Source organism: Mirounga leonina, unplaced genomic scaffold (assembly GCF_011800145.1).
Source record: "Mirounga leonina isolate KUSES-001 unplaced genomic scaffold, KU_Mleo_1.0 Mir_174, whole genome shotgun sequence".
Taxonomy (NCBI): Eukaryota; Metazoa; Chordata; class Mammalia; order Carnivora; family Phocidae; genus Mirounga; species Mirounga leonina.
In genome coordinates this window covers 84,165,774-84,189,933 of record NW_023270451.1, presented here as the reverse complement: position 1 = coordinate 84,189,933, position 24,160 = coordinate 84,165,774, and the positions used below count along the sequence as shown (strand labels likewise).

The 24,160-nt window shown below is 55.7% G+C and overlaps 3 protein-coding genes across 10 annotated transcripts in view; 1 reads left to right on the top strand and 2 right to left on the bottom strand.

Annotated features, from left to right (window-relative positions):
- Positions 1–2,097, bottom strand: part of ZNF775 (zinc finger protein 775) — a 32,975-nt gene extending 30,878 nt beyond the window's left edge. The window contains exon 1 of the mRNA XM_035020329.1: positions 1,861–2,097. The gene's annotated coding sequence lies outside the window, so the exon portion shown is untranslated. The remainder of the gene's footprint in view (positions 1–1,860) is intronic.
- Positions 2,098–5,301: 3,204 nt separating this feature from the next.
- Positions 5,302–10,500, bottom strand: REPIN1 (replication initiator 1). 7 transcript variants are annotated; one of them, XM_035021365.1, is made up of 3 exons: positions 10,361–10,500; positions 9,483–9,680; positions 5,302–8,075 (listed from the first exon to the last, which is right to left on the bottom strand). In XM_035021365.1, exons 2-3 carry the CDS (start codon positions 9,637–9,639, stop codon positions 6,361–6,363), a joined length of 1,872 nt encoding a protein of 623 aa, XP_034877256.1. In that variant the 5' UTR covers positions 9,640–9,680; positions 10,361–10,500; the 3' UTR covers positions 5,302–6,360. The 7 variants fall into 7 exon arrangements, with proteins under 7 accessions (XP_034877256.1, XP_034877255.1, XP_034877258.1 ...); XM_035021364.1 differs by having other exon boundaries at positions 9,483–9,609; XM_035021367.1 differs by lacking the exon at positions 9,483–9,680.
- A 9,864-nt stretch (positions 10,501–20,364) lies between these two features.
- RARRES2 (retinoic acid receptor responder 2) lies at positions 20,365–23,992 on the top strand. Of its 2 annotated transcripts, none has more exons than XM_035021359.1 (6): positions 20,365–20,459; positions 21,513–21,710; positions 21,952–22,056; positions 23,017–23,112; positions 23,559–23,684; positions 23,875–23,992. In XM_035021359.1, the coding sequence occupies exons 2-5, from the start codon at positions 21,537–21,539 to the stop codon at positions 23,673–23,675; spliced, it is 492 nt and encodes a 163-aa protein (XP_034877250.1). In that variant the 5' UTR covers positions 20,365–20,459; positions 21,513–21,536; the 3' UTR covers positions 23,676–23,684; positions 23,875–23,992. The 2 variants fall into 2 exon arrangements, with proteins under 2 accessions (XP_034877250.1, XP_034877251.1); XM_035021360.1 differs by having other exon boundaries at positions 20,444–20,530.
- The last annotated feature ends 168 nt before the right edge of the window (positions 23,993–24,160 follow it).

Below are 24,160 nucleotides of genomic sequence, written 5' to 3'. Positions count from 1 at the left end.
TCCCCGCTTGCCGGATGAGGAAAGTAAAGCCCAGGGGTGACATCCATTGCCTCATAGACAGTTAGACCTAAGGTCTCCTTCTGCACACTCTGACCATACTCTTCCCTCCCAGCCAACACTGCACTAGGAAATCTGGGATTCCTCAGCTTAACTCTCACCAAGGGTGCAGGTGCATGGGTCACCCCACCTCCACCAAGCTCTGCACTTTGTCCTGGGTAGCCCTTGCCTCTTCAGGGGGGACAGTGGTCTTCATCAGGCCTCTCAAAACCACCACCACCTTTCACTACCCCAGAGTACAACTGTCAAAACACATACCTCGTTAAGTTGTACCAGTGCTGTTTTTAATACCTCCAAGATCTCCTACTGCCCCACCTCAGTTTACGCCTCACTGTTTCTTGCCCAAAGACTGTACTAGTTTTATAGCTTATCTTGCCCCTCCAATCCATTCAATCACCCAGAACTCAAAGCAATTTCCCTAAAATTAAAATGAGGACATGTTACTACTTTGCTCAAAATACTTCCCAATGGGTCCCCAGTACTTTCAGGTTCAGCTCAAAATTTCTCGGCAAGACCATTTAGAACCCGGCCTCTGCTCGCTTCTCCTGCCTCCCAGCTCTCCTGTCCCAACATGTGACTCCCTGACCTTGCAGCATCTTGGCCGGCCTGTGACCAGTTTTGGAATACTCTTGCCCAGCTCTTCTCTGCCCAGCCTAGATCAGGGATCGCTCTGAGCGGGAAGCCTTTTTGGATATGCCAGGCTCAGTTAGGGGCCCTTCTCTGTTTGACCTGTGTACCCACCCAGGCCGCTACCATATACATGGTATAATAATAATTTATCTGTCTCCACAACAAAACTGTAAACATCTTAACATGGAGTATTTCTCTCTCCCCAACATCCGGCCCAAGGTCCCATGTGCTGTAAACCATTAACAAACATTTTAATAAAAAAACACTTACAATACAGAAATTTAAGTCCAAAACGGATTAGAAGCACAGAATCATGGAACCTTAGGGTTGAAAGGAGACTAATATCCTCTAATCTCTTCATTTTACAGATGAACACAGGGACCCAAAAAGAGGAGCTAATAATGGAGCCTGGACAGCAGCCAGGGTCAAGCTCTGGGCTCTGACCACACCCAACCCCAGGTCTAGCTGACCAGGACATGCTCCAGGCTCCACCCGCCCAAAGGACGGATTCTCCTCCACCTTTACAGGGGAAAGAAGCCCCCAGCTCCTACCCCCACCCCCACTGAGGTCTTGACTCCTGTGCCCATTTTCCTGGAATGGAGCCCCACCCCCAAACACACACACACGCACGCACGCACTTCCAATGTCTGTGGTGCTTCCCTCTCGTTCGCACTCCCAATCTTTATGCCCACTCATTTAATCATTTATTAAGCACCTACTCTGTCACTGTGCGGCGAGCACTGGGGCTCCTGCCCTCCAAAAGCTCGGTCTTTCCGACACAGCTGACACAGACCCGAACGCAGGGCCAGCGCTTGGGCAGGACGCGCCCGAGGGGACCGGGGGTCAGCCCCCCACCCCACCCCCCGCTCACCATCCCGTCCCTCCCGCTCTCACGGCCCCCCTCCTGCTCTCTGCCCCCGCCTGCAGCCCCCTCCCACGCACGACCCGGGCCCCTTTCCCCAGGGGCTGTGTGGGGGCGAGGAAAGTTCGGAGCCGCAACGCCAGGGGCTCAGGGGGCCCCGAGACCCCAGAGGCCGCCGCCAGCCCGAGGCTGGGTGGAGGCAGCGCGCGAGGAGCGGGCCGGGCGCTGGCCCCACAGCACGGTCCGTCCCTCCGCACGCCCCTCCCGCCCGGATTCGGAGGGACTCGGAGGGAGGGGACGGGAATAAATACCTTGACTTTGTGGTTAAGGTTAACGGGAACTGCCACCCCGGGGCGACTTGGGCACTGGGGTGCCCGGCCCCGCCAGTCCCGGGACAGGCGGGGCGGGCGCCTCCCCCTGATTGGCTGACGGGCCGGCCATCCCCGGGGCCGTCCCGCCGCCTGATTGGCTGCGCCGCTCAGATGACCAGCTCCTCCCTATCGGAGAAGCCCGCGGGGCGGCCCCTTTGTTCTCCTGAGCCAATAGCCCTGGTGGGCGGGCTGACCTCGCCGCCCGCTGGGCCTCGCGGGGCCCCGCGCGGAGTTAACGCTTTGGCCGCTGGCGCGGGACCCGAGTCCAGGGTCCGAGGGGAGGAGGAGGGAGGGCGAGGCCGGGTGCTGGTGACCGGACGGCGCCGCGGCACCATATTCTTCCCCTCCGCCGCGCTATCCCTCCGGCTCTGGCCCGGCGGACGCGCTCTCAGATCGATCCCGTCATTCTTCCGCTCTCCGTCCGACTCAGGGACGAGCCCGCACCGCTCTTGGTGCCGGCATCCGGGAGAACAGGACGCACGAACCCCACTCTGACGCTCACACTCGAGTGTGCATGTGACATGGTGGCACCTGGCACTACAGTACACCACGTGTTAGGGTGAGAAGCTGCGCTTGCCCCGCGCGGCGCTAGGCACGTCGTGGGCGCCCGATAAACTGTCCTGGGGTCTCCGAGAGAGAGAGAGAGACAGAGACAGAGACAGAGAGACGGAGACCTCATTAAATTCACCCCCTCGCTTTCTCCTCAGGAAACAGCGGTCTGAAGAGGTCACGTTCCAAGGTGGAGTGTCACTGCTGATTTAGAGGCAGGGTCCAGACGGCCTGGAGATCTTCAGAAAAGAGAATTTTCTCCTCTACCCACACTAATTGGAAGGAATGCTCCTTTATGTCAATAAGATTCCACACACTGCTACATCAGGCTAGCTAGGTCAACTCCCACTGGCAGGATTCTCTCTGGAGCTGCTTAGAAACTGCCTTTGGGACTCGAGGTTGATAAAAACACAGGCTGGCCTCTCTCTCTCTCTCTCTCTCTCTGAGACTTCCGACAAACCTACTGTGAAGCTGGTGGACCTCATTCTAATGAATCCGTGGCCGCCTACTAAGCATTTGCCGTGGGCCCAGCTATTGTTTGGCCTCAGGACAACAGACACTGTCCAACTGAGAGTCTGTCGGTTTTGCCACTAACTTCTGTGCAGCTTTTCTGTCTCTGCACTTTGACTTATCTGTAAAAGAGTAATTTCCTAGTTACATGCTTACCTTTCCAGACTTTTGCAGGACCCTAATTGGTTCTATTGTCTATAGAAACATTTGTAAAGTACAAAACCCTACACAGATACCAGATACCACTAGGCCATCAACCTTTTTAAAGAATCCCGTTCATCTCTTTATTTTCTAGAGTACCTTCTGGAGGTTTAACCAAAGGCTTGTGGAATTCCAGTATTCTAGGTCCAGATCTGCCACTGGTTATGAGTGAGAAAACCCACTTCTCTCTGGGCATGTTTCCTCCTCTACAGAGTGAAAGTCTTCCTCCAGATTGGCGTTTCATGACCAAGGGTATTTCAAGGACGGAAAGAATGAAGCACATCTGGGATCCTATTTACATTAAGAAAAAAGAGAGAAAAGACAACGGGGGGAGGGGGGAGTGAAAGACTTCCATATTTAGAAAATATATGTCTGCATTATTAATTTTGACAAGATAATTGAGTACTTTTATAGTTGTAGAAGAAAAAGGGGGGGGAACCCTGGGCACCTCAGAACAGAAGAGTAGCTCCTGTCAGCAGAACTGTGACCCCTCCAACCTGAGCAGTTCCTCCCTCGAGACCGCTGTCTGTATGTGCCATGCTGAGCAATGACTTGGGAACCCCAGGTCCTCTGCGGGACTCTGTCCCAGCTTGACCAGCCCCCTCAAGGCCACTTCTGTGGCTTTCCCTGAACTTTGGACCTCTCCTCAATCATCTCTACCCCAAAGTAGGTGCAGCAGAGCATTAGTGGACGCCCAGTGCCGGCCTTCCCCACCCCCAAGCTTTTCCTTTAAAGGTGATCTTTCAAAGTCAGGAGCCCTGGTCAGATTCCCTCGCCCTCATCCTTTTCCCCAACCCCCAAGTACAAACGTTAGGTGCCTGAGGACCTGGTTCCTGCCCATCATCCCTAGACGTTGACCTGCTTTCCTGCCCCCCCAAAAAGCATTGCTCCCCTTCCCTTGAAGCCCTGGCGTCCCTTAAAGAGACATATTGAAGTGTGGCATTCTTGAGTCAATGCTTCTAGTCTCTGAAAGATACTTTGCCATTAACTATACAGGTTTTTAAGTGGCTCCGTGACGGCACGAAGTGACTTCAACCAATATGAAACTTGGAAGCTATCTGCTTCCATCCTACACACTTGGAGTCCCCCCCCCATCCCTCTCCCTCTGCTCATTATTTGTGTACACATATACGTCCTCCCCAGACTTAGGCCTCTTAGAGGCAAGGACAAGGTCTTACCTTGGTAAAACCCCTAGTTGCCATCACAACATCAAGCATGGTAGGCATTGGATAATTATCTTCACCAAAGTAGCAGCATACGCCATTCCCCTAACAAACATGTGGCAATAGTCAAGAGCACATATTCCAGGAGTCAGAGAGACCTGGGTTTAAATCGCCTCTGGTGACTGCCAGTTATAGGACCTTGAGCAAAGGTTTTCATCTGTAGAAGAAGAGTACCTACCACCCGGGGATTATGGGAGATCATTTGGGTAAACTTCTTTGCGAGGTGCCACTCGCATTAACAAATTGTGGTGGTTATTATGCACGGTGTGCACGGTGCTGGATCTATGCAGAAATTACTCAAACTGGCAGGAAAAGGGCCCACTAACACCTGTCAAGAATAGGCACTCAGGGACACCTGGGTGGCTCAGTTGGTTGGGCAACTGCCTTCGGCTCAGGTCATGATCCTGGAGTCCTGGAATCGAGTCCCACATCGGGCTCCCTGCTCGGCAGGGAGTCTGCTTCTCCCTCTGACCCTCCTCCTCCCTCTCATGCTCTCTCTCTCAAATAAATAAAAATATTAAAAAAAAAGAATAGGCACTCAAATGTGTATGAAACGGCCAGTACAGGGAAGCATCGGCGGGCCAGCCAGGAAGGCATTGCAGAACATTCCAATCAGACCTTGTCCTCCTGATTACTGGCCCCTGACAGGTCTCACTTGACCCCACAGAAAGCTAAGTTCCTGCAGAACTAGCCCCACCTGCGGGGTGTGCCTGGCCTCCCCTGGGGAAGAACTGGGAGCAAGGTGCAAAGGAGCTCAAGGGGGGGCACCTGCCCCGTTACCAACACCCCTCCTCCCCCGCGGCCCCCTGCCTCCCCCCCCCCGGCCCCCCCAGAGCAGAGCATGCTGCTCCTCTTTCAAACTACACAGCTCACCGGGAGAAAGGAACACTCAGCCACCAGCTCTAAAACCAAATCTTTATTCTCTAGTTTGAAAAGGAGGGTAAGTGGTTGTTCTGTTTCATTCCAGAGAACAGAACAAGGCCCAATAGGTAGAAATTACAGGAAAGCAGATTCCATTCATTATAAGGAAGAATTTCTAACAATTAGAATTATCCTACAATAGAACCAGGACCTCAGGAGGTGGGGACTCCCTGTCACCTAAGTGTTCAAGCAGAGGCTGGGCATCCATAACCTAGAAATGGAGAAGAGGAAACTCGCCCCTTTCTGCCTGTCAGCCGACCCTCCATGATCAATGGGGCAGTCCTTTCCACCATGTCGAGTTCTGGAACAAGTGGAGGGTTGGGGTGTTCAGACAAAAGCCTGGACACGGGGCTGCTGACAGCCAGGGGATGCTCTAAGCGCTGGGAGGGTGGTGCATTGATCTCGGGGAGGGGGAGTGGAGCTGAGCACTAACAGTAGATGGGTCTGAGTCCCGGTGCCTATGCAGGGGCAGGAGGAAGGGGACGGGGTGGGACAGGTTAGAGCAGCGCGGCCTCACCTCTCAGTGCTGGAAAAGGCCTAGGTGCTGTCTAACAAGGCCAGCAGGTTCTCCCAGGTGTATCCAGCTGGTCCACTTTTCCTCCCAAGTGCTCATTCACTAAGGACTGTACCACACCTACTTCCAAAAACTGAGCCGAAGAAACTCATAATAAAAGACAAGGACATTAAGGCGTTAACACCAGAGGGGAAGGGTCTTCCTGGTCCCTGGTGGCCCCTCCAGCAGGAGGGCTCTAAGGGGTAGGTGAAGCTGCTATTGCTACTCTTCCAGGGCCCAGGGCAGTCAGGGCAGAACCTTAGCAAACACCAGCTGGAGGCCAGAGTCCGGCGCTCTGCGAGTGGTTTCCCGGGCGCCGGGGGCCGGGCCTCCCTCCCTAACAGGGCCCAGCTCCCCGGCCGCTCTCCCATCCCTTGCCTACACCAGCAGCAACACAGGCCCCCCACAGCCCAGGCCCACGGCAACACTCTCGTGTAAAGGACGCCCCGCCCGCCCCCCTCGGCCTGCGCAGCCCCTGCCCGCTCAGACGTCATGCTTCTTCTGATGGGCCAGGAGCTTCTCCTCGTCGTCAAAGGTCTGGCCACAGATGGCGCAGCAGAAGGCGCCGTCCCGGATGTGGCTCTTCCGGTGGGTGATGAGATTGGACTTCTGGCTGAAGCTCCGGTCGCAGTCGGGGCAGGCATAGGGGCGCTCGCCCGTGTGGATGCGCCGATGGGACACCAGGTTGGACTTCTGGCTGAAGGCTTTGCCGCAGTCTGGGCAGACGTAGGGCTTCTCGCCGGTGTGGATGCGCCGGTGGGCCGCCAGGTAGGGCTTGTGGCGGAAAGCCTTGCCGCAGTCCGGGCAGACGAAGGGCCGCTCGGGGGCGTGGTCGCGCCGGTGGGCCGCCAGGTGGCTGCCCTGGGAGAAGCGGCGCCCGCACTCCTCGCAGGCAAAGGGCCGCTCGCCCGAGTGCACGCGGGCGTGCGCCACCAGGTGGGTCTTCTTGCCGAAGTTCTTCCCGCACTCGGCGCAGGCGAAGGGCCGCTCCCCGGTGTGCTGCCGCTGGTGGGCGCGCAGGAAGCGCTCCAGCCGGAAGCTCCGGCCACAGTCTTCGCAGCTGAAGAGCGAGGGGGGCGCGGCCGCCGGCTCGGGCGGGGGCGCCCCCGGGGCCCCCTGCGGAGGCTCGGGCGGCCGCTCGCGGGCAGGTTTCGGCGGGGCCTCGGACGAGGCCTCCGGGGGGCCGGCCGGAAGCTGGGGGCTCCCCGAGCCGGGGACGCCCTGCGCAGACCCTTCGGACCGCTTGTGGATCTTGCTGTGGGACAGCAGGTTGGGTTTGTGGCGGAAGCGGCGCCCGCACTCTGTGCACGGGTAGGGCTTCTCGCCGGTGTGGATGCGCCGGTGTGAGGTCAGGTAGGGCTTATTGGTGAAGCGCTTCCCGCATTCGGGGCACTGGTGGGGCCGCTCGCCCGTGTGCACACGGCGGTGGGCGATCAGGTTGGGCTTGTGCCGAAAGCGCTTGCCGCAGCAGGCACACTGGAACGGGCGGTCGACCGCGTCTCCCCCGGGCCGGGGGGCGGTCACTGCCGGGCGGCCCCTAGGCCGGGGCCCGAGGGCCTTGGCTGCTGCCTCCTCCAGGGCCTCGGCGACGTGAACCCGCTTGTGAGCGACTAGCTGGTCCCACTGGGCAAAGCTCCGGCCACAGTTGCCACATATAAAGGGCCGGGCCTCTGGGGCCGGGGGGTGGCACCTCCGCACGTGAGCTCGAAGCTGCTTCCGTCGCCAGAAGCGTCTCTCACATTCAGGACAGGCGATGGGCCGCTTTGCAGCCGAGTGCGCCCGTAGATGCAGAACCAGGGCCACCCAGCCGCGGAAGGTCTGCCTGCAGAGGTGGCAGGCAAAGCCCAGATCCGGGGTGGCGGCGGCATGGACCTGGCAGTGCAGTGCCAAGAAGGGGGGGTGTCGGAAGCGACGGCCGCACTCAGGACAGGGCAGGGGCAGCCGGGCCTGGCAACGCCGGGTGTGAAGCCACAGGGCCACCCAGCGCGGGAAGTGCCTTCGACAGTGGGCACAGCGATGGGCCCTACTGGGGGCTTGGCTGCCCGACTGGGCCACGGAAGTGCCTTGTAACCTCAGCCCGTGGGGCTCCTTCTCCAGGGTCTGGGGCAACTTCTGGGAGGGCCCAGAGACCTTGGGCTGGGCCGGGCCCATGGCCAGGGCGCCCTTGCAGCAACGTTCCAGCATGGGTTCCTCCTCTGCTGAGGGTGGAAAAGCAGCGTCACTCTGGAGATCAGTTCATCCTGCCCCAGTTCCTCCCCGGCCGACCCCAGGCCTCAGAGGAGCTCGTCCCCTGAACTCCTAGAGCCCTTGAATCTGGCCTAGTCTTCTATTTCCTTGTCTGTTCTACATCATTTCCATCTTGCGCTTCTAGATACCATTTCAAGTGTATTTAAGTATTTACTCAGTATTCACTAACCCTGGAAACTACCAGAAGGGAGGAACTCTGACACTTCTTGGAATCCCCCCTCATGCTAGTCGCCCCGTGTCTGGCATGGAGTAAACACTCCAGCGTTGGCTGCACAAACATTCCTGCCTTGGGACTCACCAGAGAACGTGGTCACCTCTCCCCGTGGTGCTTTAGGCTTTTTACAAGCGCTTCCCTGCTGCCCCCTGCTCGTTTCTATTATTTCCCGCCGCTACATTTGAGCTTCACAGCAAAAGTGAGGCGGGACAAGCAGACATGAAGCTCCCAGCTTGACAGATGAAGCAACTTTGAGGCATAAAAAGGAGAGGGGGGCTTGCCTGAGGGGACACAATAAACCAAGAGCAGAACCAAGAGCGGGGGACAGGTCTTCTAAACTCCCAGGCCAGTGTGTTCTTGCTTCTAAAACGCCGGGGTTTGTAAAGTTCCCACAGAAAGAAACTCCTACAGCCTTGACCCTATTTATCCTCTCCTGGGTTCTAATCACACCACAGGGGAGCGTTTTGGGCCTCCCTAACCCCAGTCGCTCAGGGTAGAAGCCTGGAGAGCAGGAGACAGCGCTTCTGGGGAGCAGGAGGGGAGTGCTAGATGCTACTTGCAGGCCACTGCCTGTCCAGACTGCCCACACTCTGCCTGCCTGCCCTCCTCTGCCCACACACATGATTAGCACATCGCAGGAAGGAGAGCTCTCCTGAACCCAAGGAACACCCACAGCCGGCTACCCTCCCTCGGGGTGGTCGGGATTACTACCGGGGCGAGAGAAGGGGAGGAAAGACAAGACTGTAATCCCTGTCCCCTGCCAGGCCATGCCCCAACCCCACCAGGAACTGCCCCACATTGCGCTCCTCCACGGTGCCAGGGAGCCCAGATTCCTCGAGGACGGCTTCCGGCAGCCACTGAGGGGTGGGTGGTGGTTAACCTCCTAATGGACCTTCACTGCCGGCTTGCAAGCTCCAGACATCCTGGAGCTCCTAAATTCCTCCTAAATTCCCTAGAGCCGAACTCCTCTTGAGGAGCTCAGACATGACTCATTCCCCATGGCCAGACTGAGCACAGGGAAGACACTGGTATGGGAAGGTGATCCTTCCCCCCTACAGGTGACCGCCTTCCTCCAGGATGAGGCGATCTGAGCACTGGGGCCGTGGAATGGTTTGGGAACCCAACAAAGAAGGCCAGACTCTACCCTGGAGACCGTGGAGCTGGAGATGAGGCTTTTTCCAGCTCCTCCCGGGGATGTTCCTGGGAATACTTCTGCGGCTGTAGCGCCTGCTTCGGCCCACACTCTGGTAGCCCCCAGATGTCAGAGAAAACTGCAGCAGTAAAGACACCCCTACCCCCATGGCAGAGCTCAGACCTCTGAGTGCAGAGAGGCCAGCCTTACCTGCGGGGAGGGGAGAGAAAACACGCATGAGGCTCTGAGCTCCTCCAGGGCAGTCATCTTTGTGTCCTCGCCAGCCACAACCCCCTCCCCCACCCAAGCCCCACACCCCGAGAGGCCGAGGAACCTTAACGGATACTGGATTAATAAATGAATGTGGCCCCTTCACCAAGGAAGTACACGACAGCGTTTGGGGGTCATTTCCTCCACGGGTAAGGTCACAGCATGAATTCTCCACGCTGATGGCCAAAGGCCGGCCGGCCGATGGCAGAAACTCTGGAATCCCTGCTGGCTCCCCTTCCCCCACCCTCCTCCCAACAGGAATTCCAGGCCCGGTTCCCAAGGGGCTGCGTAGGGCGAGCTAGTGTGGCCAGGTCTCGGTCACAATCCCCTTGCGCCTCTGGATGGCAAAAGGTCGTGGAGATCCCACACCCCCCTTTTGTTTTCGCGAGCGTCCCCCGTCCACGTCGCGGACACACGGCTCCGCGCACCCCGAGGGGGCCCTTTCGGGTCCCCACGCAGAGCGCACCTCGCGGAGCCTGTGCGCAGGTGCGCGGGCCCCCCCCCCCCTCGGGCCCCCCCCGGCCCCCCCCCCCCCACAGCGCACACACAGTCACGCGCCCGGCAGGTAGGGCCGCCCGCCGCGGGCCCGCGTGGAACCCCGCGCCCTGCCCGGGACGAACCTCTCCGGCGGGGTGCGCGGAGGCGCGTCGCGCGTCCATGAGGCCGGAACGCCGGCGCCGGCGGCCGCGCTCCCCACCCCGCGCGGCGACAGCGGCAGGTTCGAGTTCCCCACTGCCAGGCCCGGGCCCAGCCCCCCCGCCGGTTCCCAGCGCCACGTGACTACAGGCGCTGCCGAGGGTCAGTCGCGGGCTGGGGCCGGCGGCCGCGGCCGGAGGGCGGGGCGGGGCGGCCGGGGCCCGTCCCCTCCGCGCGCCCCTCCCAGCGCCCCCTCGCGGGCCGGGCCGGGGGCGGCCGCCCGGAGCTCGGCCCCGTAGCCATGGCGACCGCAGCCCGGATTTTCCGGGACAGGCCCGGCTCAAGTTTCCCGACCCTTTGTCCCGACCGAGGACGCGCGTCCTTGCGCGACCGCGTGGCCGGACCGCGGTCCCTCGGCTAGACCCGGCCTCGCCGGCTTCCTCCGAGAGGGCGCTCGCCGCCCCGGGCCAGCTTTTCACGGCTGCGGCCGCCGCCGGCCACCGCGACCTCTGGCCGCGCGGCAGCCCCGAAGTGCCCGGGGCTGGGGGCGGCGCGGCTGACCCGAAAGTCTGGCTTCCGGCTGCTCGCAAGGGGAGAAAGGAAAGGCCCGGCCGCGTGAACTTGGAAGAAAGAGAATGCCCCCTATTCCAGAAGTTACCACGAGCAGGCGTTCCCGGCTTCCCGTGGCCGCGGGCGCGGGGCCTGGCCGAGTGGCCGCTCTGGCCCCGGGCATCTCGCTCGGAACCGCGCGGCAGCCGGTCGGCGAGCGGGGAGGCAGGTGCGAGCCTGCGCCCGTGACTCACCGCCGAGCAGGTGGCCGTGGCTTTAGGAACCAAAGCCTTCCTGGGTTTTCCAGGCTAGTCCAGGGTCATGTGCTGTTACGCTTTTCAACAAAGTCGATGTAAATTGTGCAGTCATTTTTAAAACACTTAAATCTGTTGCAGCAGTTCTGTCGGAAATAGAATATAAAAATCTCTCAGACTTTTAGCTCCTAGAGTCAGTTACATTTCAAATCTTGGTACGTCTCCTCCGGTGTTTTTTTCTATACTCACCTATGCACGTTTGACGGAATAGGGATAATGCGTTGCAAAAAATGTACTCTGCCCTTTTCACTAACAATATTGTGAGTTTTCTCCCACATTACCAGATATTCTCTTATGGCGTGATTCTTAATGGCAGCATAAATGTACAAGTAAACTTTCTTGGTTTTCTGTATCATTAGAGATTCATCTTTTATCGCACGTGGCTGATTTTAAAGTTCAAGGAGTGGGGAACTGACGGATCAAAGGCAAAGTATATTTTTAAAATGCTTTCTAAAATGTCTTCCAGGAAAATTTATTAGCTTTCCCTTGAGAAATGCCCATTTTTCCATATCCTTGACGACGCTGGCTATTTTTTCAAATTTGAAGTCATTATTTCTCATTGTTTTGAATTTCATTTCCTAGATTACTAGTTAGCTGGCTTGTTTTTTCATATTTCTTGCCTCTTTGTATTTTCTTTTTTGCGAATTTGCTTATGTCCCTTTGCTCACTTTATTTGTCCATTTTTTAAAGTTGGGAAATTGGTTTTATTTCACATTGTTTGGGAGTTCCTATCTTATAAAATAAAAGGCTTTTATAGTTTCTGCCTTTGGTACACATAAAGAGTAGCCACCACACCCCAAATTAAATTTTATGTGTGTATTTTTATCACAGAAAATAAGTTTTAATATCTAATAGTGTAAGTACTCCCCCTACACAGATTCCTTTTCTCCCCCCAAAAAATTTTCTTGGCTACAGTCACTCATTTATTGTTCCAAATAAACTCTAGAATTTGTCAAATATTTTAAAATTTTTCTTGTCAATATTTTAAAATCCATTTGAAGAGATTTAAGATTCATGTTCCCCCCCCCCCCATTTGTTCAGGTCTTATTTTATCTCTCATAGTCAAGGTTTCTATTTGTAGGTTAGATGTATAAGTTTATACTTTTTATGTAATAAAAATTCACAAACATGAAAAGAAAAACTTGTCAGAGCATGAGTTTTGGAGTTCAGAAAATACGTTCATAGCATAAAGCATATTGTACAATGTATGTCAAGTTTGATGGTTACAGAAGAATGGATTTGTCTACCAGTGCATTCAGAAGATACTTTGTTTTTTTTGTTTGGTTGGTTTTTTTTTAAAGATTTTATTTATTTGACAGAGAGACACAGTGAGAGCAGGATCACAAGCAGGGGGAGAGGGAGAGGGAGAAACAGGCTTCCCGCTGAGCAGGGAACCCGACGGAGGGCTCCATCCCAGGACCCTGGGATCAGGACCTGAGCAGAAGGCAGACGCTTAACGACTGAGCCACCCAGGCGCCCGTTGTTTTTTTTTTTAAGTAGCTTCCAGCCAGCGTGGAGCCCAGTGTGGAGCCCAGCAGGGGGGCTTGAACTCCCGACCCTGAGATCAAGACCTGAGCTGAGATCAAGAGTCAGACACTCAACCAACTGAGCCACTCAGGTGCCCTAAGATATTCTAGTTTTTACCTAAGTACTTATTAAGGATAATTAATATGTAGGGAGTCCTTATGTTGTGTCAGACATGGTGATAAACTGCTCACATACACATTTCAATTAATCCTCTCAACAACCCAGAAAACATACTCTTCTAGTCTTCATTCTACAAATGAAACAACTGAGTCTCAGAGAGGTGGAAGAATTTGCCCAGGGCCACACAGCTAGATAGGGGTTTATAGGAAACCAGCCCTACTCCTCACCCCTAAAATTTTATGTGTGGGGAAAGCACCAAGTGCTGGGTCCAGCACAGAATAATTGTGAGATACCTATCAGTTCATAAGTAAATGTGGCACGTCCAACACTTCCTTCCCGCAAGCACCTTCAAAGGGGAATTCCTTCATGGACCCCAGAGTATCTTCACCTCTGGGTAACCAGTCTCTCTTAGCCAAAAGGCTCTTCACTTAAATCCATAAACTATTCCCTCACTCCCTGGCCTCCACTAGAAGAAGTGTCTTCCTGCCCAATCAGGAGTTAGCCATGTGCTGTATCTTCCTCTTTTGGCATAGCCAAAGGAAACGATGGGGCCTTCGCTCTGCAGAAGGGTAAGGAACACAGGAGTTGTGAGGGATTTCCAAGCCTTTATGCCAGCCAGGAATTCCAGGCCTTGGTATTTGGGACTCTGCCCCTCAATATGCCTTAGAGGAGGATGTAGGGGGTTATGGTACAGCAACCAGCCAAATGGCCTAACCCAATGGAGACTGGCTCAGCTCTGACATGCTTGCCAGAGAATGATAGGGCTGTACAGGGTAGAGGACCCAACAGACAGCAAAAATTGACAGGGGCTCTGGGAGGATCCTCTTCCCCTCCAACCGTGCCCGGCCCCCACTACTGGATTAGACGGCAAAGTAGGTGGGCATGCCAGGGGATGAGGGGAGTAATGTCTCCAGAAATCCTCTATGAAGAGGACCGAGTATAGCTTAGAAGCAGTCCCGTATCTGCAAGAGGGCAAACTGCATCCACCTCTCACAGATATACTGTCCCAGTCCTCCCCACAGGACTCACTGCACATCCAACAAATACTGAGTCAGGACCCGCCATCTGCCATTGGGCCACGTACTTGGCCTCATCATGAGTCACACAGACACGGTCCTGCTGTTTCCCCACAACGATAAAGGATATCGAAAGGACTTCTCAGCTCAGTTTAGCGATGGAAATCTTTCTTGGGGTAGTACTTAATATGGAATAAAACCAAGTACTTGGTGGGTTGTTGTGGTTTTTTTTTTTTTAAGATTTTGTTTATTTATTGGACAAGGAGAGCACAAGCAGCAGGAGCGAGAGAGGGAGAAACAGACTCCCGCTGAGCAGGGAGCCCAACATGGGGCTCGATCCCAGGACTCTGGAATCATGACCTGAGCCGAAGGCAGACGCTCAACCAACTGAGCCACCCAGGCGCCCCAAAACCAAGTAGTTGTTGATAAACTTTGAATGGATGACTGTTGAAAAGCTGGAGGAGAGTAGGAAGCCAGAGAGAAGAGAGAACTTCACTCTATTGCAACTAACAATTTTTAAGTCCAGCTTCAGACAGCATCCAGAAGGTGGATGGGAAACCTCACAGAGCTCCTTCTGGGAGCTCGTGGACAGTGTGGGAGAAGGCAAAAAGGTCCCACGTTGAGCTGGGTGGAGGCCAGGCCTGCTGACCCCTTGCAGGTGCTCAGGCAGCCCTCCGGGTGGGGTGGGGGGGAAGCAGCCACTGCCCCCCTTGCCCCCCCAACACCACCACCGCTGAGGAAGGCCCTGACCTTCCCCCCTACCACCACCACCGCTGAGGAAGGCCCTGAGTGTCCCAGGCCGGCACCTCCGGCGAAGGGATCTTGTTGCTAGGTGGAGTGGAAACTCCCCAGGAAAAGATCACAGCGTTCCTCCTTGTGCATGGCAAGGACTCCCTGTAAGAGCAGGGCCAGACGGAGAGCAAATGTCACCCCGAGCCGGCTGCACTTCTGCTATTGCATACTAGTTCCAGGAGTCTGTTTCTCTTTTTTCTTTTCTTTCTTTCTTTCTTTCTTTTTTTTTTTTTTTAAGATTTTATTTGTTTATTTGACAGAGAGAGACACAGCGAGAGAGGGAACACAAGCAGGGGGAGTGGGAGAGGGAGAAGCAGGCTTCCCACCAAGCAGGGAGCCCGATGCGAGGCTCAAACCCAGGACCCTGGGATCATGACCTGAGCCGAAGGCCGACACTTAACGACTGAGCCACCCAGGCGCCCCGGGGAGTCTGTGTTTCTAGAAGGAAAAGCACAGGGTTGGTCAAAATGAAGCCAGGTAGCAATCTGATTTGCTGCTGCGGTGAGGCCCGTGCCTGGGCACCTCCCAGCTGGAGGCCCCTGCCCACCCCCCACTCCCGCCCTGTGCAGCCCCTCCGGCCACCCCCAGGCCCGTGTGTCCCCCCCCCACCCCTGCAACCTGGTCAGCGTGGCCCTCTGAAACAGCATAGTTCCATTCGAGAACCTCGCAGTCGGCTGCCGGGGCCTCTAAGGTTCCACCTGGTCTGAGCGCACCCGCCTCTGTACTGGGCGCCTCCGAGGTCCTCCGAGGTCCTGCTGGACGCTGCGCAGCCCCAGTAGCCGGGCCCCCCTGAGGCCTCTGCGCTGGCTGTTCTCTCTGCCTAGAAAGCTCTTCCTGCAGATCTTTACAGGGATCACTCAACACTTTCTTCAGATTCGGGCTCAGGTATCCTCTCCTCAAAACGCGCTTCCCAGCGCGCCTCCCTCCTCCCCGCACCCCCCACCTGTAGGAGTTTCCTGTGGCTCCTGTGACAAAGGACCGAAAATCCGGTGGCTTAGGACCACACGCATCCGTGCTCTTCCTGATCTGGAGGCCGGAAGTCCAAAATCAGTTTGGGCAGAAACGGAGGTGTTGGCTGGCCTGTGTTCCCTCTGGAGGCTCTAAGGGAAAATCTGGTCCCTTCACGTTTTACAGCTTCTAGAGCTGCATTCTGTGCACTTCCATCTTCGAGGCCAGCATGTCCCTTCAGTTGTCCCCTCTGTCCCAGCTGGGGTCAGAGCTACACCCCCTCCCCACCTCCCTCTCGTGAGGACACTTGTGATCGCATGTCGCATGTCGGGGCACCCAGGCAATCCAGGCTAACTCTGAGGGCCAATATAAATTAAAACTAAGACAAATGTTTTAATTCTCCCCGGGGCAAAAAGGGAGAGACTCTCTGTCCCACCCCTTCCTTAGAGCATTTACTTGAGAAAAGTTGTCATTGTGAATGTCTCTCTGCCCCTTTGAGAGGCATGTAAATCTTTTTTTTTTTTTTTTTTTAAGATTTATTTATTTGACAGGGAGAGACACAGCGAGAGAGGGAACACAAGCAGGGGGAGTGGGAGAGGGATAAGCAGGCTTCCTGCCGAGCAGGGAGCCCGATGCGGGGCTTGATGCGGGGCTTGATGCGGGGCTTGATGCGGGGCTTGATGCAGGGCTTGATGCGGGGCTTGATGCGGGGCTTGATCCCAGGACCCTGGGATCAAGACCTGAGCAGAAGGCAGATGCTTAACGCCTGAGCCACCCAGACGCCCACATGTAAATCTTTCCAAAAGTTACACAAGCCTCTTGGGAGCTTTACAACCGCCACCGCCGCCCCACACCTCCCTCCAAGCCCTGGGAGCCACCTCCTTGAAATGTAAACACCAAGGGAGATGGTGACCCACGGAGGGTGGGTGGGGGCCTGACTTCCGGGTGCCCGGCTCCAGGCTGCAGAACTATCCCATCATAAAGATAGGAGACACACCCTGTTCCTTGGGAGAAAGGCAATTAGCAAACACAGGTGGCCACCCCAATGGCCAGGTGAATTTAGGATGAACTCTGGGTGACAAACGGTGCCATCGGGGAAGTCCTCTTGCTGAGGACGAGTTACACTTTATCTGGAGACCGTGCGCAGCAGGCTGCGTCAGCTGGGCTGTGTAAGGGAGAGGGGATCTCCTTCAGCTTCCTAATCTCTTAGCGGATCGCCTGTGATGTGCATCTCTTTCTGCTTTCGCGCTTTTTGGATAATAAAACTTTTCTTTCTCTTCTGCCTCTGCTGAGAGCTTTTCTGAGTTGGTAGATTTTGTTTTTAATTATAGGTCCCCAACAATCCCCACAATCTCATCTATTATTATGATGCTATGTCTTTTTCTACTCCAGACTGGCTTCGGGTTGTGTCTTCAACTTAATTCAAAAGTTGGATTTAGAAGCTGTTTGTATCCATTCTTGGTTTAAAATCTACTAAAAGCCAGGGCGCCTGGGTGGCTCAGTCGTTGAGCGTCTGCCTTCGGCTCAGGTCATGATCCCAGGGTCCTGGGATCAAGTCCCACACATTGGGCTCCCTGCTCAGCGGGAAGCCTGCTTCTCCCTCTCCCACTCCCCCTGCTTGTGTTCCCTCTCGCTATGTGTCTCTCTGTCAAATAAATAAAATCTTTAAAAAATAAAATAAAATAAAGTCTACTAAAAGCCAAGCTTGATTTGGAAACGCCAAGGAGATTCTCAACAGAATCTCTGTGACATCTTTGCAGTTCCGCAGAAGCGGGTGTGTTTGCTCGTGTTCTGTTCCTGCTGGTGGCCCGAGCTGTTGTGCATGGACACGTGTGCACCAGGTAACAGACGTGCCACCCCAGCCGTAGCTCGTTCCTCCCCAGGCCCTTCTCAGATAACCTTAGGCGGTGAGTCAGAATAGACACTTGGTTTCAACTCAGAGCCTCCTCATGGGCCCCAAGACCCAATCTGGGTCACGGTTAAATTCGTTGCCTTCTGAGTTGGCCGGTGAGGTCTCAGATGTTCTCAGAAGTGGTTTGCCTCAGCTGTCTTAAAACACGAGAAGAGGGTTTCCTCTTACCATGATTTAAGAAGGCTTATTTGGGGGATGTTATTAGACATGACAACAATAGAGCATGTTTGACTCCTACGTGGTAACATTCTATTAAATTACTACATCTGACAAATAACATACAAAATAAAATTAATTCTGAAAAGAACATTTGGGGAAAGTACTTAATTTCAGAGCGTCTACACTGCTCTAAGTGCTTCCCACTCGTGGAGATTGCTTACTCTCCGTGCCTGCCCTGGTGCGCAGCTCTAACAAACGTGGGTATGGTAGATAAAATCATTGCAACAAGTTAGCATGATTTGTGGGTCAGATGGAGTTAAAACGAGTCCTTACGGTTAAACCAGGAACCAAAAAGCGACCACAGGCTACCACAAGTATGTAAGAAAAATAATTCCTGAGGCGCCTGGGTGGCTTAGTCAGTTAAAGCCCCCGACTCTGATGTCGGCTCAGGTCATGGTCGCAGGGGTGTGAGACTGAGTCCTGCACCGGGCTCTGCGCTGGGTGTGGAGCCTGCTTAGGATTCTCTCTCTCCCCCTCCCTCTGTCCCTCCCTGCTTGCTCTCTCTCTCCCAAAATAATAACTCCACAGCCTGTTATTTGAAAAAACTGGCTGAGAGTTGGCAGCGTGAAGGACCTCGCTTGTGCTCACCATCTCCATCTAGTGGTGGATCCCTGAGGGAGGCTGAATGGACTCCACGAGAGCTGATGAACCTTCAGCCTGGTATCTTATCTGCCTTCCCACCACTTGGAGTTAGGAAAATATTTTTGCACCCGTGAAGCTGACTCTTGAAGTGTACTTCATAAAGATGCAAATTCCTTTTATAAGTTTGCTGAGTTTTCTTGAAAGAGTTATTATAAATTTCAAAACGTTAACAGTATGTTAATGTTAAGATACCTCCACTGATTAAAATCCAAGTTTCATTTCCTGCCACATTAAAACATCCTGATTTCTTATATATTTTTTTCCAGATAAAATACAGGATTCATATGTTTGGATTTTTTTCAGCTTAGCATTAGCCATTCTAGCTTCATTCTTTTGATCACAAAGCACCTGATTAGTCTTAGGAAAGGATTTACTGTGTGTGTGTGTGTGTGTGTAGGTCTGCGAGGACTGTCCACAGACTGAGTAGTTTAAACAAGAGAAACTTGTTCTCCCAATTCTTGAGGCCAAAAGTCCACGATCAAGGTGTCTGCAGGGCTGGTTCTTCTGAAGATTCTCTCCTTGGCTTGTAGGTGGCTGTCTTTTCCCTGTGTCTCCACATGGTCCTCCCTCTGTGTCCTAATCTCTTCTTAAAAGGACACTAGTCATATTGGATTGGTCCTTCCTCCCTCCCCCACCATATGACTTCGTTTTCCCTTAATTACCCCTTTAAAGTCCAAACCTCCAAATACACATTCTGGAGGTACTTGGGGTTATGACCTCAACATATGAATTTTAGGGGCACACAACTTTATATATAGTAGTGAGATAGGGATTTTTCTTCTTTAGTAACTCATAGACTCTGACTAAACATGGCGGATCACACACATGTGTTTATCCCTACTCCCTCCCAAAACTCCATCAGAACAATGGTAAATGAATAAGAAGGTATAAATTCACAAGGAGAAGGGAAATGGGAGAGCAGACAATCACGGACGAGACACAGGACGCGTTCCACAAGACTGCAGGGAAGGAATCATTGTAGCTACCTGAGCTAACAACAGCCAAGGGTCTTTCTGGGGCCCCCAGAGCACATTGCAAAGGAAGCTGGCAGCTCCATGTGGAGATCCATGGCAGGGGTGAATAGGGACGGGAAGAAAATCTGTGCCAAACACTGGGCCATCAGTCACTAGGGATTTGGGAAGGTAAATGAGATCCTGTTTGGGGCAATTAGCTTAGGGCCTGGAGCCAGAGAAATGGCGGGACTGGTTCCTGGCCCACCGAGTCCCTGAGCTTATTCATATTTGCTCAGGATGCATGGGAGTTGAGCAATATTTGGATAGTTTTTCCCCCATCCCACACTAGCCTTATGAATTCCATCACACCCTTCTGCCCTGCCTGCAGGGTCCCAAGAGCCCACGTGAGACCCCTGAATTTCTCACCACCAAGGATGGGACACGCAGGATCAAGACCGAACATGTGTGCTGGTTAGAGAGGCTGGTGGACCCCAGACTCATCTCTGACAGAGATGCCTTCCTTCTCGGTGTGGTTTTAGGGCTTGGGAGGCAGGGGAAGGGGTCAAATGACTCCTCAAGGTCTCATTGGGTTTGAAGATGTCTATATTTCTGGGAAGAATTTCCTGAAATGTGTGTCTGAGGATGCTGGGGACTGGTCACCCAGGAGGGGCCAAAGAGGAGGGCAGCCCTACATGAGGCAGGACTGGGGGTGGGGCAGGCAGGGCAGCTCCATATCCCTTGGAGGAGAGGCTGCACCGAGACCACCAGATGCTTGGGCTCCTTGGCCAGGGGACCCGGAGGGGAGGGCGGTTCTGTCAGGGTTGGCCAGGGTTGGGGTCAAGGTCTGGCGGCAAGATCCTGGCTGGGAGGCCTGTGGGTGGATGGGAGGGAGGTCTCAGAGGGCTGGCTGCCAGGAGGCCAGTCCTAATGGGGTGGGGAGGAGCCTTGGGCAGGCTGGGAGCTGGAGGGGCCCAGGGGGTGGGAGTGGGAGGAGATGGGGGCCGTCCGGAGGAGGTGGGGGCAGGAAGAGGCTGACAGCCGGGCCTCTAGTCAGCCACGGGAAGCAGAGACCCCAAGGCACAGGAGAGGAGGTGAGGAGGGGAGAGTGGGCCAGGGAGGCAGCTGGGTGGAAGAAGACAAGCCAAAAGGAGCAGCTCCAAGGGTGAGATCTGTCAATCCCTCCGTAAACCCTTGCTGTAAGGCAACGCCCGGTATCTCTCCCTGAGGGGGCCTCCGTTTCCACATCTGTAGCTGTCTGGTCCTAAGACCACCCCTACACAGAGTTCTTGGGGTGAATGCGTGCCTCGGGCAACCCAGGCATGGATTAGGGGACAGGATCAGAAGGGCTGGGAGAGGGGTGGTGGGGAAGGCCCCAGAAAAGAAGTTAAGGGAGGGAGGAACTGCCTAAGAAGAAAGCCATGTGGGGCAGAGGTGAGACCCCGGTGTCTGGGGTCAGGGGTAGGGCCAATGATCAGGAGCAGCCCCAGCACAGGGAGGGTTAAGCATCCTCCCAGTTCCCACCCCGCTCTGGGCCCCTCCCATGTGTTTACGTCCTCCCCAAAATATTCGGCCTCCAGGCCTCCAGCTGGCCTCCATTCTCTATCCTGCCCCTCCCCTTTGAGTTAGCCTTGGGGGACAAAGGGGGTGCCAGGGCCAGGGTTCCCAGGCCCCGGAGGGAGCCCGCAGGCTCAGAGTGCTGGGGGAGAAGCAGACCTGGAGAGGCTGAGTGGGGGAAGCCAAGGGGGACTCTGAGGGCAGCAGGCAGGAAAGGGGATCAGAGACACAGTGGGGGAGAAAGAACAGGCCAGAAAAGGGTGAGGGGGAAGGGTGAGCGTGGGCAACAGGAGGGCTTCCCAGGCTGTTGGCCTGAGGACAAAAGCCAACTCAGCACCTACCCAGGACAAGGCCAAACATGGGCTGAGCTGGGCCCAGGGAACAGTGGGGGGCAGGGTAGGGAGGAATGCAAGGACCAGGGGAATACCAGGGGGATCTCTGACTGAAGGGCCACTTCCTGTCCCTCCAACCTCAGCCCAGAGCTCTGTCAGGCACCCCCCTGCCCCCCCCCCGCCCCCCAGCTGCAGGGCCAGGGAGTTGGTGGCTCCGCTGGCTGGCATGAAGAGCTGAGGCCTGAACACTCTCGGCAGGGCCGGGGTGACCGAGGTGACGCCATGTGGCAGCTGCTGATGTCTCTAGCCCTGTGGCTGGGCGCGGTGGGCTTGGGCAGAGCCGAGCTCACAGCGGCACAGCAGCAGGGCCTGCAGGTGGCCCTGGAAGAATTTCACAAGCACCCGCCCGTTCAGTGGGCCTTCAAGAAGACCAGTATGGACAATGCCACGGAAACGGTTAGCGGCATCGCCTGGGGAAGGAAGGGGGTTAGGGCCACAAGCACGTTCCCAGGAAGCAGGTGCAATAGCGCTTGGGCTCGAAGAGCACCCAGTTCTCCGGGGAGAGGCCAACACCGCAGCCCCCTTTTCAGATGTGCTGTTTCATGGGTGGGGGGTGGGTGGGGAGGAGGGACAGGTCACATCCAGGAATTGCTCTGCCCACTCAGCTGGCTGCTGGCCTTTCGCTGTCCGTGTGCAGCCCTTCCCTGCAGGGACCTTTGTGAGGCTGGAATTTAAGCTCCAGCAGACGAGCTGCCGGAAGAAGGACTGGAAAAAAGCGGAGTGCAAAATCAAGCCCAACGGGGTGAGTGAAGACCTGTGTGTGTGTGAGAGAGAGAGAGAGAGAGATGGGGCATTTATTTGTTCAGTGCGAGGGTATGTAGTTGGGGTTCAGGAAGAGAGCCAGCAAGAAGGCCCGAGGTTGGGGCACTGGTCGCATTGGTCGCACTATGGAGCAGCCTCTCTGGAAGCGGACCTGGCTCAGTCTGAGCCTGGGCTTGTGATGCTGTGGGCGGCCGGGGCTGGGACAGGCAACGGCGGGGAGGGCTGGGCTACTCTGAGGACATATGTTCTTCAGAGAGAGTCCTCTTCCCACCCGGACTCCTCTCGCAGGCTTCAGATCAGTGGTGGAGGAAGCCCACGGCATGGGGTTTGGCTGGCTCCCACGCCAGGCCTGGTGAACTCCCCCCTTTCTGTGAGTCTTCACGTACAGATGGCCCAGCCTGGGCTGACTCATAACAGGGCTTGACTGTAATCGGCCCCCTTGGGGGCATAACCGCTGCCGAGGGGGAGCCCCCAGTCCCAGCTGTTCCAAGCACCAGCCTGTGACTCAGTAGGTTCTTTGAAGGCCTATTCCCTCCGTCTGTTAAGGGAGGGACTGGATTGTATCAGTGATTTTCCAGACTTTTATGTCAGGACCCTTGTGTTCATACCATATCTTTTAAGAACACGCAAATAAATATAACAGACCAGCAGAGTGGCTCGAGGTGAAAGTCAGGTGGGGAGAACCCATCTGGGGAAGGAGTCCTGCCTACACACACATTCTATAGCTTGAAAACTGCAGGATGGGCTGACGTCTGAAATCTCCCAGTCCCCGGGTGGGCTGCGCCAGAAGCCAGTTGGTCCGCATGACCCCTCACCTCTCTGCTCTAGGGCCTGCCAGGGGAGCCGGTCCCCATTGCAGTAGCCCCCAGCTTCCACCCTGGTGGGGCCGCATGCCTGCCCTGACCTCTTTCCTCTCCCGGCCCCATGCTCCCTTCCCCAGAGGAAGCGGAAATGCCTGGCCTGCATCAAGCTGAACTCTGCAGATAAGGTCCTCGGCCGGATGGTCCACTGCCCCATACACACGCAGGTTCACCGGGTAAGAGTGGGCAGAGGAGGAGGCGGGGAGGCTGGGGAAGAGGCTGGGAAGATGGAGAAGCTGGGCCTGTAGGAGAGGTCAGAGGCGAAACATGGACTGAAGTGTACAGAGAGTGAGGTGGGTGAGAGGGGTGAGGAGGATGAGGAGCAAGTAGGGGGGTGGGGAGGGGCAAGGGGGTATGAGACAAGAGGAGAGGAGAGAGGAGGAGGTGAGAGGTGAGAAGGGGTGAGGAGGGGTAAGGAGGGATGAGGAGGGGACAAGGAAGCTGGGAGGGTTGAGGAGGGGTGAGGACGGGTTCTGGGCCTGGCCCCGCTATTCCCTAAGGGATGTGGAGGTGGGTGCCAAAGAGGATGCAGGCACCGTCCCCAGGGGCACCCTCCACGGGGACACCCTCCCCGGACCCCGCTGGCCCCTCAGGCCTGAGCAGCCACTGGCTCCTCTGGCAGGAGCCTGAGGAGCACGAGGAGACTCAGTGTGACAGGGTGGCGCATGCAGGCGAGGACCCCCACAGCTACTACTTCCCAGGACAGTTCGCCTTCTTCAAGGCCCTGCCCCCCAGCTGAGGCCTGATGGTAGGTGCCCAGGACAAGGGGGACGGAACGGAGCTGGGACAGCGCTCGCGTGTTTGGGGATGGAAGCTGGGCCAGTGTGGGGCTGAGGGCAGCGGTGGGGGAAGGATTCAGAGCCTGGGAAAAGAGCTTGGACTGACCCAAACAGCCTCCCTCACACCCAAGTCTTAGGTTTCTTTTTCCTTTCCTCTAGAATTTTGTCCCGCTTCCCGGACAGCTGCAGGAGGTAACCAGTGAAAGACCGACCTGCCGTCCCTGAGCCCAGGGAGGACAATCCCATTATCCCCGAGCTAATAAACCGCTCTCCCAGACTCGTTCTCTCCTCCTCTTGCATGCCCCCTTCCCCTAAGCCCTGCTGTAGGAGCGCGGTCTTGCAGGAGGAGCAGGAGACTTCCTGCCCACCGCCCAGGAAACCGGAGACCAGGCGCCGCAGAGACCTCGTCTTGCCTTCAGGCACTCATGCTTGGGAAAACAAAGCT

Excerpts from the sequence above, each read along its gene's own strand:
- REPIN1 (XM_035021362.1), bottom strand. The coding sequence starts at position 9,708 with ATGCGTGTTTTCTCTCCCCTCCCCGCAGGTAAGGCTGGCCTCTCTGCA. Across the intron at positions 8,076-9,482 it reads CCAGCTCCACGGTCTCCAGG|CAGAGGAGGAACCCATGCTG; the intron begins GTAGAGTCTGGC and ends TTCCACCCTCAG.
- RARRES2 (XM_035021359.1), top strand. The coding sequence starts at position 21,537 with ATGTGGCAGCTGCTGATGTCTCTAGCCCTGTGGCTGGGCGCGGTGGGC. Across the intron at positions 21,711-21,951 it reads TGGACAATGCCACGGAAACG|CCCTTCCCTGCAGGGACCTT; the intron begins GTTAGCGGCATC and ends GTCCGTGTGCAG. Across the intron at positions 22,057-23,016 it reads GCAAAATCAAGCCCAACGGG|AGGAAGCGGAAATGCCTGGC; the intron begins GTGAGTGAAGAC and ends TCCCTTCCCCAG.